The 19,033-nt window shown below is 51.5% G+C and overlaps 1 protein-coding gene across 1 annotated transcript in view; it reads left to right on the top strand.

Moving 5' to 3' along the window:
* prpf19 (pre-mRNA processing factor 19) overlaps positions 1-19,033 on the top strand; it is a 79,703-nt gene that overhangs the window by 37,795 nt on the left and 22,875 nt on the right. The window contains exons 2-6 of the mRNA XM_085975824.1: positions 1,170-1,319; positions 2,168-2,244; positions 7,827-7,968; positions 14,648-14,721; positions 15,631-15,693. Coding sequence (XP_085831950.1) covers positions 1,170-1,319; positions 2,168-2,244; positions 7,827-7,968; positions 14,648-14,721; positions 15,631-15,693 — 506 coding nt within the window. The remainder of the gene's footprint in view (positions 1-1,169; positions 1,320-2,167; positions 2,245-7,826; positions 7,969-14,647; positions 14,722-15,630; positions 15,694-19,033) is intronic.

Raw genomic sequence — 19,033 nt, 5'->3', positions numbered from 1 at the left:
ACTGTGCACAGTAACTGCAAGTATGATATGGAGACCAGAACTGTGCACAGTGCTCCAAGTGTGATATGGAGACCAGAACTGTGCTGTGTAACACAAAGCTGGGTGGGCGTGTGTGCTGTGAGGAGGATGCCGAGAAACTCCAGTATGATTTGGACAGGTTGGGTGATTGGGCAAAAGAATGGCAGATGCAATATAACGTGGATAAATGTGAGGTTATCCGCTTTGGTGGCAAAAACAGGAAGGCAGATTATTATCTGAATGGCAATGGATTGGGAGAAGGGGAAGTGCAACGAGACCTGGGTGTCCTTGTGCACCAGTCGCTGAAGGTAAGCATGCAGGTGCAGCAGACGGTTAAGAAGACAAATGGTATGTTGGCCTTCGTAGCGAGAGGGTTCGAGTACAGGAACAAGGATGCCTTGCTGCAGTTGTACAGGGCCTTGGTGAGACCACATCTTGAGTATTGTGTGCAGTTTTGGTCACCTTATCTGAGGAAGGATGTTCTTGCCATGGAAGGAGTTCAGCGAAGATTCACCAGGCTGATACCTGGGATGGCAGGAATGACGTATGAGGAGAGATTGGGTCGATTGGACTTGTACTCACTGGAGTTTAGAAGAATGAGAGGGGATCTCATTGAAACTTATAAAATTCTAACAGGACTAGACAGACTAGATGCAGGAAGGATGTTCCCGATGGTCGGGGAGTCCAGAACCAGGGGTCACAGTCTAAGGATAAGGGGTAAGCCATTTAGGACAGAGATGAGGAGGAATTTCATCACCCAGAGAGTGGTGAACCTGTGGAATTCTCTGCCACAGAGGGCGGTGGAGGCCAGTTCATTAAATATATTCAAGAAGGAGTTGGATATATTTCTTAAGGCTAAAGGGATCAAGGGGTATGGGGAGAAAGCAGGGACCGGGTACTGAATTTGGATGATCAGCCATGATCTCATTGAATGGCGGAACAGGCTCGAGGGGCCGAATGGCCTACTCCTGCTCCTATCTTCTATGTTTCTATGTATGGAGACCAGAACTGTGCACAGTAACTCCCAGTATGATGGTGACTAAAACTGCACAGTAACTCCAAGTGTGGTCTAACCAAGGTTCGAGACAAGTTTAACATAAAGTCAGTTCTATAAATAATGATGCGTTGTATATTTTCCGCTCTGCCATCAGTTTCGAACGAGGTTCCGGAGCACCCCTGTGTCTCCCCCGTCTCCAATCACGTCTTCGAGCGGCGCCTGATCGAGAAGTACATTGCGGAGAATGGGACAGACCCAATCAACGGGCAGCCCTTGTCCGAGGACCAGCTCATCGACATCAAAGGTAGGCCGACAGAGCGAGCGACCGTCGCTGGTTCACTCCGCCAGGAAAGGCCCAGGCTCCAACCCTGGCCTAGTGCTGTGTTAGCGTGATCTCTCACTCTGTGATACTGAGCCTCTCTCGCACACACTCTCTCCCCCGCCCCCCCTCCCCTGCTCTCTCTCGCTCACACACACACACACACACACACACGTACGTCCAGAAGAAGATAAGAAATAGGAGTAGGCCATTCGGTCCCTCGAGCCCGCTCCGCCATTCAATGAGATCATGGCTGATCATCCAAATTCAGTACCCTGTCCCTGCCTTCTCCCCATATCCCCTGATCCCTTTAGCCTTAAGAAATATATCCAACTCCTTCTTGAATATATTTAATGAATTGGCCTCTACTGCCGTCTGTGGTAGAGAATTCCACAGGTTCACCACTCTCTGGGTGAAGAAATTCCTCCTCATCTCAGTCCTAAATGGCCGACCCCTTATCCTTAGACTGTGACCCCTGGTTCTGGACTCTCCAGCCAGGGGAAACAACCTCTCAGCGTCTACCCTGTCAATCCCCCTCAGAATCTTATAGGTTTCAATGAGATCATCTCTCATTCTTCTAAACTCCAGAGAGTATCGGCTCAATCTCTCCTCATAGGACAGCCCTCTCACCCCAGGAATCAGTCTAGTGAACCTTCGTTGCACCGCCTCCAAGGCATGTATGGTCCCTTCTCAGATGAAGAGACCAAAACTGTGCGCAGTACCCAGGATTTTGAGCGGCATCGACATGGACTGCGCTCAGTAGAGGAGCGAATTCGACAAAGCTAAAAACTGAAAGCGCCGGTGATGAGATGCTTTGTTGTTTGTGTTCACAGCCAGCCACCCCATCCGACCGAAGCCTCCCTCAGCCACCAGCATCCCGGCGATCCTAAAGGCACTGCAGGATGAGTGGGTGAGTCTCTGTCCCTCTCGACAACCTCTTCCTTCAGAGCCAGGACCTTTAGCAGCCCCTCGCTGCTCTCCTTTCTCCTCCCTCCCTCCCGCGTTTCTCTAAAGAACTCTGCTCTCTTTCATCGCTTCCGCCCCCCTCACTCTCCCAAATAGTGCAGCCCGAATCCCCCTCCTACATACTCCCGACCCTGGGCTGCACCTACCCCTGGAATCTAATCGGGGGGTTCGGGGGGTTTATATATAGAATAGCAGATAACCCGGGAGTGAGTTACAGGCTGGAATCTAATCGAGGGATCTGTGGGGGTTTATGTATAGAATAGCAGATAACCCGGGACTGAGTTACAGGCTAGAATCTAATCGAGGGGTTCGGGGGGTTTATGTATAGAATAGCAGATACCCGGGAGTGAGTTACAGGCTGGAATCTAATCGAGGGGTTCGGGGGGTTTATATATAGAATAACAGATACCCAGGAGTGAGTTACAGGCTGGAATCTAATCGAGGGGTTCGGGGGGTTTATATATAGAATAACAGATACCCGGGACTGAGTTACAGGCTGGGATCTAATCGAGCGGTTCGGGGGGTTTATATATAGAATAGCAGATAACCCGGGACTGAGTTACAGGCTGGAATCTAATCGAGGGGTTCGGGGGGTTTATATATAGAATAACAGATACCCGGGAGTGAGTTACAGGCTGGAATCTAATCGAGGGATCTGTGGGGGTTTATGTATAGAATAGCAGATAACCCGGGACTGAGTTACAGGCTGGAATCTAATCGAGGGGTTCGGGGGGTTTATATATAGAATAACAGATACCCAGGAGTGAGTTACAGGCTGGAATCTAATCGAGGGGTTCGGAGGGTTTATATATAGAATAACAGATACCCAGGAGTGAGTTACAGGCTGGAATCTAATCGAGGGGTTCGGAGGGTTTATATATAGAATAACAGATACCCAGGAGTGAGTTACAGGCTGGAATCTAATCGAGGGGTTCGGGGGGTTTATATATAGAATAGCAGATAACCCGGGAGTGAGTTACAGGTGGAATCTAATCGAGGGGTTCGGGGTGGTTTATATATAGACTAACAGATACCCGGGAGTGAGTTACAGGCTGGAATCTAATCGAGGGGTTCGGGGTGGTTTATATATAGAATAACAGATACCCGGGAGTGAGTTACAGACTGGAATCTAATCGAGGGGTTCGGGGGGTTTATATATAGAATAACAGATACCCAGGAGTGAGTTACAGGCTGGAATCTAATCGAGGGGTTCGGGGGGTTTATATATAGAATAACAGATACCCAGGAGTGAGTTACAACCTGGAATCTAATCGAGGGGTTCGGGGGGGTTTATATATAGAATAACAGATACCCGGGAGTGAGTTACAGGCTAGAATCGAATCGGGGGATTTATATATAGAATAACAGATACCCGGGAGTGTGTTACAACCTGGAATCTAATCAAGGGGTTCGGGGGGGATTTATATATAGAATAACAGATACCCGGGAGTGAGTTACAACCTGGAATCTAATCGAGGGGTTCGGGGGGTTTATATATAGAATAACAGATACCTGGGAGTGAGTTACAGGCTGGAATCTAATCCAGGGGTTCAGGGGGTTTATATATAGAATAACAGATACCCGGGAGTGAGTTACAGACTGGAATCTAATCGAGGGGTTCGGGGGGTTTATATATAGAATAACAGATACCCGGGAGTGAGTTACAGACTGGAATCTATACGAGGGGTTCGGGGGTTTATATATAGAATAACAGATACCCGGGAGTGAGTTACAGGCTAGAATCTAATCGAGGGGTTCGGGGGGGTTTATATATAGAATAACAGATACCTGGGAGTGAGTTACAGGCTAGAATCGAATCGGGGGATTTATATCTAGAATAACAGATACCCGGGAGTGAGTTACAACCTGGAATCTAATCGAGGGGTTCGGGGGGATTTATATATAGAATAACAGATACCCGGGAGTGACTTACAACCTGGAATCTAATCGAGGGGTTCGGGGGATTTATATATAGAATAACAGATACCTGGGAGTGAGTTACAGGCTGGAATCTAATCGAGGGGTTCGGGGGGGTTTATATATAGAATAACAGATACCCGGGAGTGAGTTACAGGCTAGAATCTAATCGAGGGGTTCGGGGGGGTTTATATATAGAATAACAGATACCCGGGAGTGAGTTACAGGCTAGAATCGAATCGGGGGATTTATATATAGAATAACAGATACCCGGGAGTGAGTTACAACCTGGAATCTAATCGAGGGGTTCGGGGGGATTTATATATAGAATAACAGATACCCGGGAGTGACTTACAACCTGGAATCTAATCGAGGGGTTCGGGGGGTTTATATATAGAATAACAGATACCTGGGAGTGAGTTACAGGTTGGAATCTAATCCAGGGGTTCAGGGGGTTTATATATAGAATAACAGATACCCGGGAGTGAGTTACAGGCTGGAATCTAATCGAGGGGTTCGGGGTGGTTTATATATAGAATAACAGATACCCGGGAGTGAGTTACAGGCTGGAATCTAATCGAGGGGTTCGGGGTGGTTTATATATAGAATAACAGATACCCAGGAGTGAGTTACAGGCTGGAATCTAATCGAGGGGTTCGGAGGGTTTATATATAGAATAACAGATACCCAGGAGTGAGTTACAGGCTGGAATCTAATCGAGGGGTTCGGGGGGTTTATATATAGAATAGCAGATAACCCGGGACTGAGTTACAGGCTGGAATCTAATCGAGGGGTTCGGGGGGTTTATATATAGAATAACAGATACCCGGGAGTGAGTTACAGGTGGAATCTAATCGAGGGGTTCGGGGTGGTTTATATATAGACTAACAGATACCCGGGAGTGAGTTACAGGCTGGAATCTAATCGAGGGGTTCGGGGTGGTTTATATATAGAATAACAGATACCCGGGAGTGAGTTACAGACTGGAATCTAATCGAGGGGTTCGGGGGGTTTATATATAGAATAACAGATACCCAGGAGTGAGTTACAGGCTGGAATCTAATCGAGGGGTTCGGGGGGTTTATATATAGAATAACAGATACCCAGGAGTGAGTTACAACCTGGAATCTAATCGAGGGGTTCGGGGGGGTTTATATATGGAATAACAGATACCCGGGAGTGAGTTACAGGCTAGAATCGAATCGGGGGATTTATATATAGAATAACAGATACCCGGGAGTGTGTTACAACCTGGAATCTAATCAAGGGGTTCGGGGGGGATTTATATATAGAATAACAGATACCCGGGAGTGAGTTACAACCTGGAATCTAATCGAGGGGTTCGGGGGGTTTATATATAGAATAACAGATACCTGGGAGTGAGTTACAGGCTGGAATCTAATCCAGGGGTTCAGGGGGTTTATATATAGAATAACAGATACCCGGGAGTGAGTTACAGACTGGAATCTAATCGAGGGGTTCGGGGGGTTTATATATAGAATAACAGATACCCGGGAGTGAGTTACAGACTGGAATCTATACGAGGGGTTCGGGGGTTTATATATAGAATAACAGATACCCGGGAGTGAGTTACAGGCTGGAATCTAATCGAGGGATTCGGGGGTTTATATATAGAATAACAGATACCCGGGAGTGAGTTACAGGCTAGAATCTAATCGAGGGGTTCGGGGGGGTTTTTATATAGAATAACAGATACCTGGGAGTGAGTTACAGGCTAGAATCGAATCGGGGGATTTATATCTAGAATAACAGATACCCGGGAGTGAGTTACAACCTGGAATCTAATCGAGGGGTTCGGGGGGATTTATATATAGAATAACAGATACCCGGGAGTGACTTACAACCTGGAATCTAATCGAGGGGTTCGGGGGGTTTATATATAGAATAACAGATACCTGGGAGTGAGTTACAGGCTGGAATCTAATCGAGGGGTTCGGGGGGGTTTATATATAGAATAACAGATACCCGGGAGTGAGTTACAGGCTAGAATCTAATCGAGGGGTTCGGGGGGGTTTATATATAGAATAACAGATACCCGGGAGTGAGTTACAGGCTAGAATCGAATCGGGGGATTTATATATAGAATAACAGATACCCGGGAGTGAGTTACAACCTGGAATCTAATCGAGGGGTTCGGGGGGATTTATATATAGAATAACAGATACCCGGGAGTGACTTACAACCTGGAATCTAATCGAGGGGTTCGGGGGGTTTATATATAGAATAACAGATACCTGGGAGTGAGTTACAGGTTGGAATCTAATCCAGGGGTTCAGGGGGTTTATATATAGAATAACAGATACCCGGGAGTGAGTTACAGGCTGGAATCTAATCGAGGGGTTCGGGGTGGTTTATATATAGAATAACAGATACCCGGGAGTGAGTTACAGGCTGGAATCTAATCGAGGGGTTCGGGGTGGTTTATATATAGAATAACAGATACCTGGGAGTGAATTACAGACTGGAATCTAATCGAGGGGTTCGGGGGGTTTATATATAGAATAACAGATACCCGGGAGTGAGTTACAGGCTGGAATCTAATCGAGGGGTTTGGAGGTTTATATATCGAATAACAGAAACCCGGGAGTGAGTTACAGGCTGGAATCTAATCGAGGGGTTCGGGGGGTTTATATATAGAATAACAGATACCCGGGAGTGAGTTACAGACTGGAATCTAATCGAGGTGTTCGGGGGGTTTATATATAGAATAACAGATACCCGGGAGTGAGTTACAGGCTGGGATCTAATCGAGGGGTTTATATATAGAATAACAGATACCCGGGAGTGAGTTACAGGCTGGAATCTAATCGAGCGGTTCGGGGGGGTTTATATATAGAATAACAGATACCCGGGAGGGAGTTACAGGCTGGAATCTAATCGAGGGGTTCGGGGGTTTTTTTTATAGAATAACATACCCGGGAGTGAGTTACAGGCTGGAATCTAATCGAGGGGTTCGGGGGGTTTATATATAGAATAACAGATACCCGGGAGGGAGTTACAGGCTGGAATCTAATCGAGGGGTTCGGGGGGTTTATATATAGAATAACAGATACCCGGGAGTGAGTTACAGGCTGGAATCTAATCCAGGTGTTCAAGGAGTTTGGGGGTTTATGTACCGCCTGTCTGTCCCTCGCTGGCTGTTGCTGCACTTTCTCCCTGTCTGCTTTTTTTCTGTAGCTATCTTCCTGCCTTACTCGCAAGTTCCTTGCTCTCTCGCTGTCTCTTTGTCTGTGTCTCCCTCTCCCCCATCGCCTTTCTGTTGCTCTCTAGCTATCTGTCCAACCGTTAGCGTTTCTTTGGCTCACTCTTCCAGTCTTTCTCTCTCCCAGTCTGTCTCTCTCTCTCTCTCTCGCTCTCGCTCTCTCTCTCCCTCCACCCCCCCCCCCCCCCCCCACAAATCTGTCCTGTATGCTTGTCTGTCTATCCCCCTTTGTGTCTCTCGGTCTCCCTCATTCCCAGTCTTCCGGTCGGTCTCCCCCTCCCCCTCGAGGTGGCGGTGCCCCGGGGGTTGGGGGGGTGGGGTGCACGTCCTGCAAGCGGAACAGCCCTGATCCCGGATTCTTTCTCTCTTCTCTCCTACCCTCCAAGGATGCGGTGATGCTGCACAGCTTCACCCTCCGGCAGCAGCTGCAAACCACTCGCCAGGAGCTGTCGCACGCCCTCTACCAGCACGATGCCGCCTGCAGGGTCATCGCCCGTCTCACCAAGGAGGTGACCGCCGCCCGTGAAGGTACCGCCCGCCTGAGACCCCGCCGTCCAGCCTGCGGGGTAGTGAGGGGCAAAGGGTGGGATAGAGCAGGGGCAGAGTCCGACTGGGTTATAGGCCTGGGAGAGGTGGGAGAGGGTCAGACTGTGGGTTACAGGTCAGGGAGAGGGTCAGACTGGGGTTATAGGTCAGAGAGGAGGGAGGGTCAGACAGTGGGTTATAGGTCAGAGAGGAGGGAGAGGGTCAGACTGGGTTATAGGTCAGAGAGAGGAGGGACAGGGTCAGATTGTGGGTTATAGGTCAGAGGTGGGAGAGGTTCAGACTGGGTTATAGGTCAGAGGAGGGAGAGGGTCAGACTGGGTTATAGGTCAGAGGAGGGAGAGGGTCAGACTGTGGGTTATAGGTCAGGGGAGGGAGAGGGTCAGACTGGGTTATAGGTCAGAGTGGAGGGAGAGGGTCAGACTGTGGGCTATAGGTCAGAGGAGGGAGGGTCAGACTGTGGGTTATAGGTCAGAGAGGAGGGAGAGGGTCAGACTGGGTTATAGGTCAGAGAGGAGGGAGAGGGTCAGACTGGGTTATAGGTCAGAGAGGAGGGAGAGGGTCAGACTGTGGGTTTTTGGTCAGAGAGGAGGGAGAGGGTCAGACAGGGTTATAGGTCAGAGAGGAGGGAGAGGGTCAGACTGTGGGTTATAGGTCAGGGAGAGGGTCAGACTGTGGGTTATAGGTCAGAGTGGAGGGAGAGGGTCAGACTGGGTTATTGGTCAGAGAGGAGGGAGAGGGTCAGACTGGGTTATAGGTCAGAGGAGGGAGAGGGTCAGACTGTGGGTTATAGGTCAGAGGAGGGAGAGGGTCAGACTGGGTTATAGGTCAGAGTGGAGGGAGAGGGTCAGACTGTGGGCTATAGGTCAGAGGAGGGAGAGGGTCAGACTGTGGGTTATAGGTCAGAGAGGAGGGAGAGGGTCAGACTGGGTTATAGGTCAGAGAGGAGGGAGAGGGTCAGACTGGGTTATTGGTCAGAGAGGAGGGAGAGGGTCAGACTGTGGGTTAAAAGTCAGCGGAGGGAGAGGGTCAGACTGTGGGCTATAGGTCAGAGGAGGGAGTGGGTCAGACTGTGGGTTATAGGTCAGAGAGGAGGGAGAGGGTCAGACTGGGTTATAGGTCAGAGAGGAGGGAGAGGGTCAGACTGGGTTATAGGTCAGAGAGGAGGGAGAGGGTCAGACTGGGTTATAGGTCAGAGAGGAGGGAGAGGGTCAGACTGGGTTATAGGTCAGAGGAGGGAGAGGGTCAGACTGGGTTATAGGTCAGAGAGGAGGGAGAGGGTCCGACTGTGGGTTATAGCTCAGAGAGGTGGGAGAGGGTCAGACTGAGGGTTATAGGTCAGGGAGAGGTGGGAGAGGGTCAGACTGTGGGTTATAGGTCAGGGAGAGGAGGGAGAGGGTCTGACTGGGGCTATAGGTCAGGGAGAGGAGGGAGAGGGTCCGACTGTGGGTTATAGGTCAGAGAGGAGGGAGAGGGTCAGACTGTGGATTATAGGTCAGCGAGGAGGGAGAGGGTCAGACTGTGGGTTATAGGTCAGGGAGAGGGTCAGACTGTGGGTTAAAAGTCAGAGGAGGGAGAGGGTCAGACTGGGTTATAGGTCAGAGAGGAGGGAGAGGGTCAGACTGTGGGTTAAAAGTCAGCGGAGGGAGAGGGTCAGACTGTGGGCTATAGGTCAGAGGAGGGAGAGGGTCAGACTGGGTTATAGGTCAGAGAGGAGGGAGAGGGTCAGACTGGGTTATAGGTCAGAGAGGAGGGAGAGGGTCAGACTGTGGGTTATAGGTCAGAGAGGAGGGAGAGGGTCAGACTGTGGGTTATAGGTCAGAGAGGAGGGAGAGGGTCAGACTGTGGGTTATAGGTCAGAGAGGAGGGAGAGGGTCAGACTGGGTTATAGGTCAGAGGAGGGAGAGGGTCTGACTGTGGGTTATAGGTCAGAGAGGTGGGAGAGGGTCAGACTGTGGGTTATAGGTCAGGGAGAGGTGGGAGTGGGTCAGACTGTGGGTTATAGGTCAGGGAGAGGAGGGAGAGGGTCTGACTGGGGCTATAGGTCAGGGAGAGGAGGGAGAGGGTCAGACAGGGTTTTCGGTCAGAGAGGAGGGAGAGGGTCAGACTGAGGGTTATAGGTCAGCGAGGAGGGAGAGGGTCAGACTGTGGGTTATAGGTCAAAGAGGAGGGAGAGGGTCAGACTGGGTTATAGGTCAGAGAGAGGAGGGAGAGGGTCAGACTGGGTTATAGGTCAGAGAGGAGGGGGAGGGTCAGACTGTGGGTTATAGGTCAGGAGGGAGAGGGTCAGACTGTGTTAAAAGTCAGAGGAGGGAGAGGGTCAGACTGGGTTATCGGTCAGAGGAGGGAGAGGGTCAGACTGGGTTATAGGTCAGAGAGGAGGGAGAGGGTCAGACTGGGTTATAGGTCAGAAAGGAGAGAGAGGGTCAGACTGGGGTTATAGGTCAGAGAGAGGACGGAGAGGGTCAGATTGTGGGTTATAGGTCAGAGAGAGGAGGGAGAGGGTCAGACTGGGTTATAGGTCAGAGAGGAGGGAGGGGGTCAGACTGGGTTACAGGTCAGAGGAGGGAGAGAGTCAGACTGGGGGTTATAGGTCAGAGAGGAGGGAGAGGGTCAGACTGTGGGTTATAGGTCAGAGAGGAGGGAGAGGGTCAGACTGGGTTATAGGTCAGAGAGGTGGGAGAGGGTCAGACTGGGTTATAGGTCAGGGAGAGGGTCAGACTGAGGGTTATAGGTCAGGGAGAGGTGGGAGAGGGTCAGACTGGGTTATAGGTCAGGGAGAGGAGGGAGAGCGTCTGACTGGGTTATAGGTCAGAGGAGGGAGAGGGTCAGACTGGGTTATAGGTCAGAGAGGAGGGAGAGGGTCAGACTGGGTTATAGGTCAGGGAGAGGAGGGAGAGGGTCAGACAGGGTTATAGGTCAGAGGAGGGAGAGGGTCAGACTGTGGGTTATAGGTCAGAGGAGGGAGAGGGTCAGACTGTGGGTTATAGGTCAGAGGCGGGAGAGGGTCAGACTGAGGGTTATAGGTCAGAGAGGAGGGAGGGGGTCAGACTGAGGGATATTGGTCAGAGGAGGGAGAGGGTCAGACTGAGGGTTATAGGTCAGAGAGGAGGGAGGGGGTCAGACTGAGGGTTATCGGTCAGAGGAGGGAGAGGGTCAGACTGTGGGTTATAGGTCAGAGGAGGGAGAGGGTCAGACTGAGGGTTATAGGTCAGAGGCGGGAGAGGGTCAGACTGGGTTATAGGTCAGAGGCGGGAGAGGGTCAGACTGGGTTATAGGTCCGAGAGAGGAGGGAGAGGGTCAGACTGGGTTATAGGTCAGGGAGAGGAGGGAGAGGGTCAGACTGGGTTATTGGTCAGAGAGGTGGGAGAGGGTCAGACTGTGGGTTATAGGTCAGAGGAGGGAGAGGGTCAGACTGGGTTATAGGTCAGAGTGGAGGGAGATGGTCAGACTGTGGGTTATAGGTCAGAGAGGAGGGAGAGGGTCAGACTGTGGGTTAAAAGTCAGCGGAGGGAGAGGGTCAGACTGTGGGCTTTCGGTCAGAGGAGGGAGAGGGTCAGACTGGGTTATAGGTCAGAGAGGAGGGAGAGGGGTCAGACTGGGTTATAGGTCAGAGAGGAGGGAGAGGGTCAGACTGTGGGTTATAGGTCAGAGAGGAGGGAGAGGGTCAGACTGTGGGTTATAGGTCAGAGAGGAGGGAGAGGGTCAGACTGGGTTATAGGTCAGAGAGGAGGGAGAGGGTCAGACTGTGGGTTATAGGTCAGAGAGGAGGGAGAGGGTCAGACTGGGTTATAGGTCAGAGGAGGGAGAGGGTCCGACTGTGGGTTATAGGTCAGAGAGGTGGGAGAGGGTCAGACTGTGGGTTATAGGTCAGGGAGAGGGTCAGACTGAGGGTTATAGGTCAGGGAGAGGTGGGAGAGGGTCAGACTGTGGGTTATAGGTCAGGGAGAGGAGGGAGAGGGTCTGACTGGGGCTATAGGTCAGGGAGAGGAGGGAGAGGGTCAGACAGGGTTATAGGTCAGAGAGGAGGGAGAGGGTCAGACTGAGGGTTATAGGTCAGCGAGGAGGGAGAGGGTCAGACTGTGGGTTATAGGTCAAAGAGGAGGGAGAGGGTCAGACTGGGTTATAGGTCAGAGAGAGGAGGGAGAGGGTCAGACTGGGTTATAGGTCAGAGAGGAGGGGGAGGGTCAGACTGGGTTATAGGTCAGGAGGGAGAGGGTCAGACTGTGTTAAAAGTCAGAGGAGGGAGAGGGTCAGACTGGGTTATAGGTCAGAGGAGGGAGAGGGTCAGACTGTGGGTTATAGGTCAGAGAGAGGAGGGAGAGAGTCAGATTGTGGGTTATAGGTCAGAGGAGGGAGAGGGTCAGACTGGGTTATAGGTCAGAGAGGTGGGAGAGGGTCAGACTGTGGGTTATAGGTCAGAGGTGGGAGAGGGTCAGACTGGGTTATAGGTCAGAGAGGAGGGAGAGGGTCAGACTGGGTTATAGGTCAGAGAGGAGGGAGGGGGTCAGACTGGGTTACAGGTCAGAGGAGGGAGAGGGTCAGACTGTGGGTTATAGGTCAGAGAGGTGGGAGAGGGTCAGACTGTGGGTTATAGGTCAGAGGAGGGAGCGGGTCAGACTGGGTTATAGGTCAGAGGAGGGAGAGGGTCAGACTGAGGGTTATAGGTCAGAGGCGGGAGAGGGTCAGACTGGGTTTTTGGTCAGAGGCGGGAGAGGGTCAGACTGGGTTATAGGTCAGAGAGAGGAGGGAGAGGGTCAGACTGTGGGTTATAGGTCAGGGAGAGGAGGGAGAGGGTCGGACTGTGGGTTATAGGTCAGTGAGAGGAGGGAGAGGGTCAGACTGTGGGTTATAGGTCAGAGAGGAGGGAGAGGGTCAGACTGTGGGTTATAGGTCAGAGAGGAGGGAGAGGGTCAGACTGTGGGTTATAGGTCCCATACCTACTGGGGGAGGAGAGAAGCTGTGTAGCACTGGCAGCACACTATGTTACAGCTTGCCATGAACAGAGGGACAACCAGTAAACTAAGAAAAGAGTATATATAATTAATGCGAATGTATATTTATACACTCAGGGATATACCTGTTTATACACTATGAATTGAACTGCGTTTATGTGTTCAACCATGAATGTATTTTGATGCTTTGGCAACATAAGATGTACCTTATCATGCCAATAAAGTGATTTGAATTTGAATATAGGTCAGAGAGGAGGGAGAGGGTCAGACTGGGTTATAGGTCAGAGAGGAGGGAGAGGGTCAGATTGTGAGGTATAGGTCAGAGAGGAGGGAGAGGGTCAATCTGTCTTATAGTGCGACGATAGGAGGGGGAGGGACGGAGGGGGACAGAGACAAAGAGGGAGAGAGTCAGACTGCATTACAGCGTGGATATTTAAGGGATCGTGCGTGACTGTGATGCACAGACTAGTAGCCCCGTCAGTAAGCCCTACCTAGGCTCAGTGTATAACGCGGACTTGGGTTTAATAAATGTTCGGAGGGACCTGCTTTTAACCCCACGTGATCACTTCATAAACATCACATAAGAACAAAAGAAATAGGAGCAAGAGTAGACCATATGGCTCTCGGGTTTATTCACTAAGGTCATGGCTGATTTTCTATCTCATCTCCACTTCCCAACCTGATCCCCATATCCCTCGATTCCCTTAGTGCCCAGAAATCTCTCACTCCCAGTCCTGAATATACTCAGCGACTCCGCCTCCACAGCGCTCTGGGGCAGAGAATTCCAAAGATTCACCTCCCTCTGAGTGAAGACTTTCCTCCTCATCTCAGTCCTAAATGGCCGCCCCCTTATCCTGAGATTGTGACCCCTGGTTCTGGACTCCCCGACCATCGGGAACATCCTTCCTGCATCTAGTCTGTCCAGTCCTGTCAGAATTTTATAAGTTTCAATGAGACCCCCTCACATTCTTCTAAACTCCAGCGAGTATAAGCCCAATCGACCCAATCTCTCCTCATACGTCATTCCTGCCATCCCAGGTATCAGTCTGGTGAATCTTTGCTGAACTGCTTCCATGGCAAGAACATCCTTCCTCAGATAAGGCGACCAAAACTGCACACAATACTCAAGATGTGGTCTCACCAAGGCCCTGTACAACCGCAGCAAGACATCCTTGTTCCTGTACTCAAACCCTCTCGCTACGAAGGCCAACATACCATTTGCCTTCTTAACCGCCTGCCGCACCTGCATGCTTACCTTCAGCGACTGGTGCACAAGAACACCCAGGTCTCTCTGCACTTCCCCTTTTCCCAATCTATTGCCGTTCAGATAATAATCTGCCTTCCTGTTTTTGCCACCAAAGTGGATAACCTCGCATTTATCCACATTGGGCAAAAGCATAGCAGATGAAATATAATCACCCAACCTGTCCAAATCATCCTGGAGTTTCTCGGCATCCTCCTCACAGCACAGCACACACGCCCACCCAGCTTTGTGTCGTCTGCAAACTTGGAGATATTACATCTAGTTCCCTCGTCCAGATCATTAATATATATTGTGAACAGCTGGGGTCCTAGCACCAATCCCTGCGGTACCCCACTAGTCACTGCCTGCCACTCGGAAAAAGACCCGTTTATTCCAACTCTTTGCTTCCTGTCTGCCAACCAATTCTCTACGTCGTGTGAACATCTGTAACTCTTTCTCTTCACAGCTCTGGCTACACTGAAGCCCCAGGCGGGTTTGGCAGTGCCTCAGGCGGCGCCGGTTGCTCCAGCGGCGGCACCGGTAAGTACCGCACCTCCCCCGGGAAAGGGGCGGGCAATCCCGAGGGTGGGAGGAGGTAGATTCCCGGTTCAAACCGGCCAATGAAGCCTCGCGCCCGTTTCGCATCTGCTCAACGCTAGATGATGTCTTCATAGAAACGTACAGCAACGAAGGAGGCCATTCGGCCCATCGTGTCTGTGCCGGCTCTTTGAAAGAGCTCTCCAATTAATCTCACTCCTTCCCCTGCTTTTCCCCCACATCCCTGAAAATGTTTCCGCTCCAACTTTTTATCCAATTCCTCTTTTGAAAGTTACTATTGAATCTGCTTCCACCGCCCTTTTCAGGCAGCGCGTTCCAGATCACAACAACTCGCTGCGTGAAAATAAATTCTCCTCATCGCCCCCTCTGGCTCTTTTGCCAATTATCTTCAATCTGTGACCTCTGGTCGGTACCCTCCTGACACTGGAAACAGTTTCTCCTTATTTACTCCATCCAAACCCTTCATAATTTTTAAACAGCCCTGTTAAATCTCCCCTTAACCTTCTCTGCTCGAAGGAGAACAATCCCAGCTTCTCTAAGTCTCTCCACGTAACTGAAGTCCCTCATCCCTGGTACCATTCTGGTCAATCTCCCCTTAACCTTCTCTGCTCTAAGGAGAACAACCCCAGCTTCTCCAGTCTCTCCACGTAACTGAAGTCCCTCATCCCCTGGTACCATTCTGGTCAATCTCCCCTTAACCTTCTCTGCTCTAAGGAGAACAATCCCAGCTTCTCCAGTCTCTCCACGTAACTGAAGGCCCTCATCCCTGGTACCATTCAGGTCAATCTTCGAGAATGTCATTGCTTTTCTCCCTGGCCTGTCTCTCGCCGATTCCCGTAATGAACCCACCCCCTGCTGACGTCTTAACCTCTACCTCGTCTTCCCACGCAGGGTGCCGGAGAACCAATGGAGGTCGGCGAGCAGGTCGGAATGACCCCGGAGATCATTCAGAAGGTGAGTTTGTGACCTCAAGGGTGCAATGTTGGAGGGGTGTGTGTGTGAGAGGTGTTGGGGTCACACACTGATTTTTCATCCTCTGGGACCTGGGGGTCAGACGGGTAATGTGTGTATCTAACCCGTGCTGTGCCTGTCCTGGGAGTGTTTGATGGGACAGTGTAGAGGGAGCTTTACTCTGTATCTAACCCCGTGCTGTACCTGTCCTGGGAGTGTTTGATGGGACAGTGTAGAGGGAGCTTTACTCTGTATCTAACCCGTGCTGTACCTGCCCTGGGAGTGTTTGATGGGACAGTGTAGAGGGAGCTTTACTCTGTATCTAACCCCGTGCTGTACCTGTCCTGGGAGTGTTTGATGGGACAGTGTAGAGGGAGCTTTACTCTGTATCTAACCCGTGCTGTACCTGCCCTGGGAGTGTTTGATGGGACAGTGTAGAGGGAGCTTTACTCTGTATCTAACCTGTGCGGTACCTGCCCCGGGAGTGTTTGATGGGACAGTGTAGAGGGAGCTTTACTCTGTATCTAACCTGTGCGGTACCTGCCCTGGGAGTGTTTGATGGGACAGTGGTAAGTTCACCAGCACCAACATCCCTCAACAACGACAACTCGCATTGATAACCGCGCCTTTAACGTAGTAGAATGTCCCAAGGCACTTCACAGGAGCGATTATCAAACACAATGTGATGACGACACATGAGATATTAGGGCAGATGACCAAATGCTTGGTCAAAGAGGTAGGTTTTAAGGAGCGTGGAATCCTCTGCCCCAGAGGGCTGTTGATGCTGAGTCTTTGAGTATATTCAAGGCTGAGACCGATAGATTTTTGGACTCTAGGGGAATCGAGGGATATGGAGATTGGGCGGGAAAATTGAGTTGAGGTGGATGATCAGCCATGATCTTATTGAATGGCGGAGCAGGCTCGAGGGGCTGTATGGCCCACTCCTGCTCTTATTTCTTATGTTCTTAACGGAGGAAAGATAGGTTTAGGATGGGAATTCCAGAGTCTAGCGCCAAGGCAGCTGAGTTCATGCCATCAATGGTGGATCGATGGGGGTTAGAGAGATGGGGAGGATTGTAGGGGCTGGAGGAGGTTACAGAGATAGTGAGGGTTTTGGGGCTGGAGGAGGTTGCAGAGATAGGGAGGATTGTAGGGGCTGGAGGAGGTTACAGAGATAGGGAGGGTTGTAGGGGCTGGAGGAGATTACAGAGAAAGGGAGGGTTGTAGGGCTGGAGGAGGTTACAGAGATAGGGAGGGTTGTAGGGGCTGGAGGAGGTTACAGAGATAGGGAGGGTTGTAGGGGCTGGAGGCGGTTACAGAGATAGGGAGGGTTGTAGGGCTGGAGGAGGTTACAGAGATAGGGAGGGTTGTAGGGCTGGAGGAGGTTACAGAGATAAAGAGGGCTGTAGGGGCTGGAGGTGGTTACAGAGATAGGGAGGGTTGTAGGGCTGGAGAAGGTTACAGAGATAGGGAGGGTTGTAGGGCTGGAGGAGGTTACAGAGATAGGGAGGGTTGTAGGGCTGGAGGAGGTTACAGAGATAGGGAGGGTTGTAGGGCTGGAGGCGGTTACAGAGATAGGGAGGGTTGTAGGGCTGGAGGCGGTTACAGAGATAGGGAGGGTTGTAGGGCTGGAGGAGGTTACATAGATAGGGAGGGCTGTAGGGGCTGGAGGTGGTTACAGAGATAGGGAGGGTTGTAGGGCTGGAGGAGGTTACAGTGATAGGGTTGTAGGGCTGGAGGAGGTTACAGAGATAGCGAGGGTTGTAGTGGCTGGAGGAGGTTACAGAGATAGGGAGGGTTGTAGTGGCTGGAAGAGGTTACAGAGATAGGGAGGGTTGTAGGGCTGGAGGAGGTTACAGAGATAGGGAGGGTCGTAGGGGCTGGAGGAGGTTACAGAGATAGGGAGGGTTGTAGGGCTGGAGGAGGTTAGAGATAGGGAGGGTTGTAGGGGCTGGAGGAGGTTACAGAGATAGGGAGGGTTGTAGCGGCTGGGGGAGGTTACAGAGATAGGGAGGGTTGTAGGGCTGGAGGAGGTTATAGAGATAGGGAGGGTTGTAGGGGCTGGAGGAGGTTACAGAGATAGGGAGGGTTGTAGGGCTGGAGCAGGTTACAGAGATAGGGAGGGTTGTAGGGCTGGAGGAGGTTACAGAGATAGGGAGGGTTGTCGGGCTGGAGGAGGTTACAGAGATAGGGAGGGTTGTAGGGGCTGGAGGAGGTTACAGTGATAGGGAGGGTTGTAGGGGCTGGAGGAGGTTACAGTGATAGGGAGGGTTGTGGGGCTGGAGGAGGTTACAGATAGGGAGAGTTGTAGGGCTGGAGGAGGTTACAGAGATGGGGAGCGTTGTAGGGGCTGGAGGAGGTTAGAGAGATAGGGAGGGTTGTAGGGCTGGAGGAGGTTACAGAGATAGGGAGGGTTGTAGGTGCTGGAGGAGGTTACAGAGATAGGGAGGGTTGTAGGGCTGGAGGAGGTTACAGAGATAGGGAGGGTTGTAGGGCTGGAGGAGGTTATAGAGATAGGTAGGGTTGTCGGGGCTGGAGGAGGTTACAGAGATAGGGAGGGTTGTAGGGGCTGGAGGAGGTTACAGAGATAGGGAGGGTTGTAGGGCTGGAGGAGGTTACAGAGATAGGGAGGGTTGTAGGGCTGGAGGAGGTTACAGAGACGGAGGGTTGTAGGGGCTGGAGGAGGTTACAGAGATAGGGAGGGTGTAGGGGCTGGAGGAGGTTACAGAGATAGGGAGGGTGTAGGGGCTGGAGGAGGTTACAGAGATAGGGAGAGCTGTAGTGGCTGGCGGACGTTACAGAGATAGGGAGGGTTGTAGGGGCTGGAGGAGGCTACAGAGATAGGGAGGGTTGTAGGGCTGGAGGAGGTTACAGAGATGGGGAGGGTTGCAGGGCTGGAGGAGGATACAGAGACGGGGAGGGTTGTAGGGCTGGAGGAGGTTACAGAGATGGGGAGGGTTGTAGGGCTGGAGGAGGATACAGAGACGGGGAGGGTTGTAGGGCTGGAGTAGGTTACAGAGATAGGGAGGGTTGTAGGGGCTGGAGGAGGTTGCAGAGATAGGGGGGGTTGTCGGGGCTGGAGGAGGTTACATAGATAGGGAGGGTTGTAGGGCTGGAGGAGGTTACAGAGATAGGGAGGGTTGTAGGGGCCGGAGGAGGTTACAGAGATAGGGAGGGTTGTAGGGCTGGAGGAGGTTACAGTGATAGGGTTGTAGGGCTGGAGGAGGTTACAGAGATAGCGAGGGTTGTAGTGGCTGGAGGAGGTTACAGAGATAGGGAGGGTTGTAGTGGCTGGAAGAGGTTACAGAGATAGGGAGGGTTGTAGGGCTGGAGGTGGTTACAG

Source organism: Somniosus microcephalus, unplaced genomic scaffold, assembly GCF_052327205.1.
Source record: "Somniosus microcephalus isolate GS21.2 unplaced genomic scaffold, FLI_Smic_1.0 unresolved_chr2, whole genome shotgun sequence".
Lineage (NCBI taxonomy): Eukaryota > Metazoa > Chordata > Chondrichthyes > Squaliformes > Somniosidae > Somniosus > Somniosus microcephalus.
This window is presented reverse-complemented; position numbering and strand designations above follow the sequence as displayed.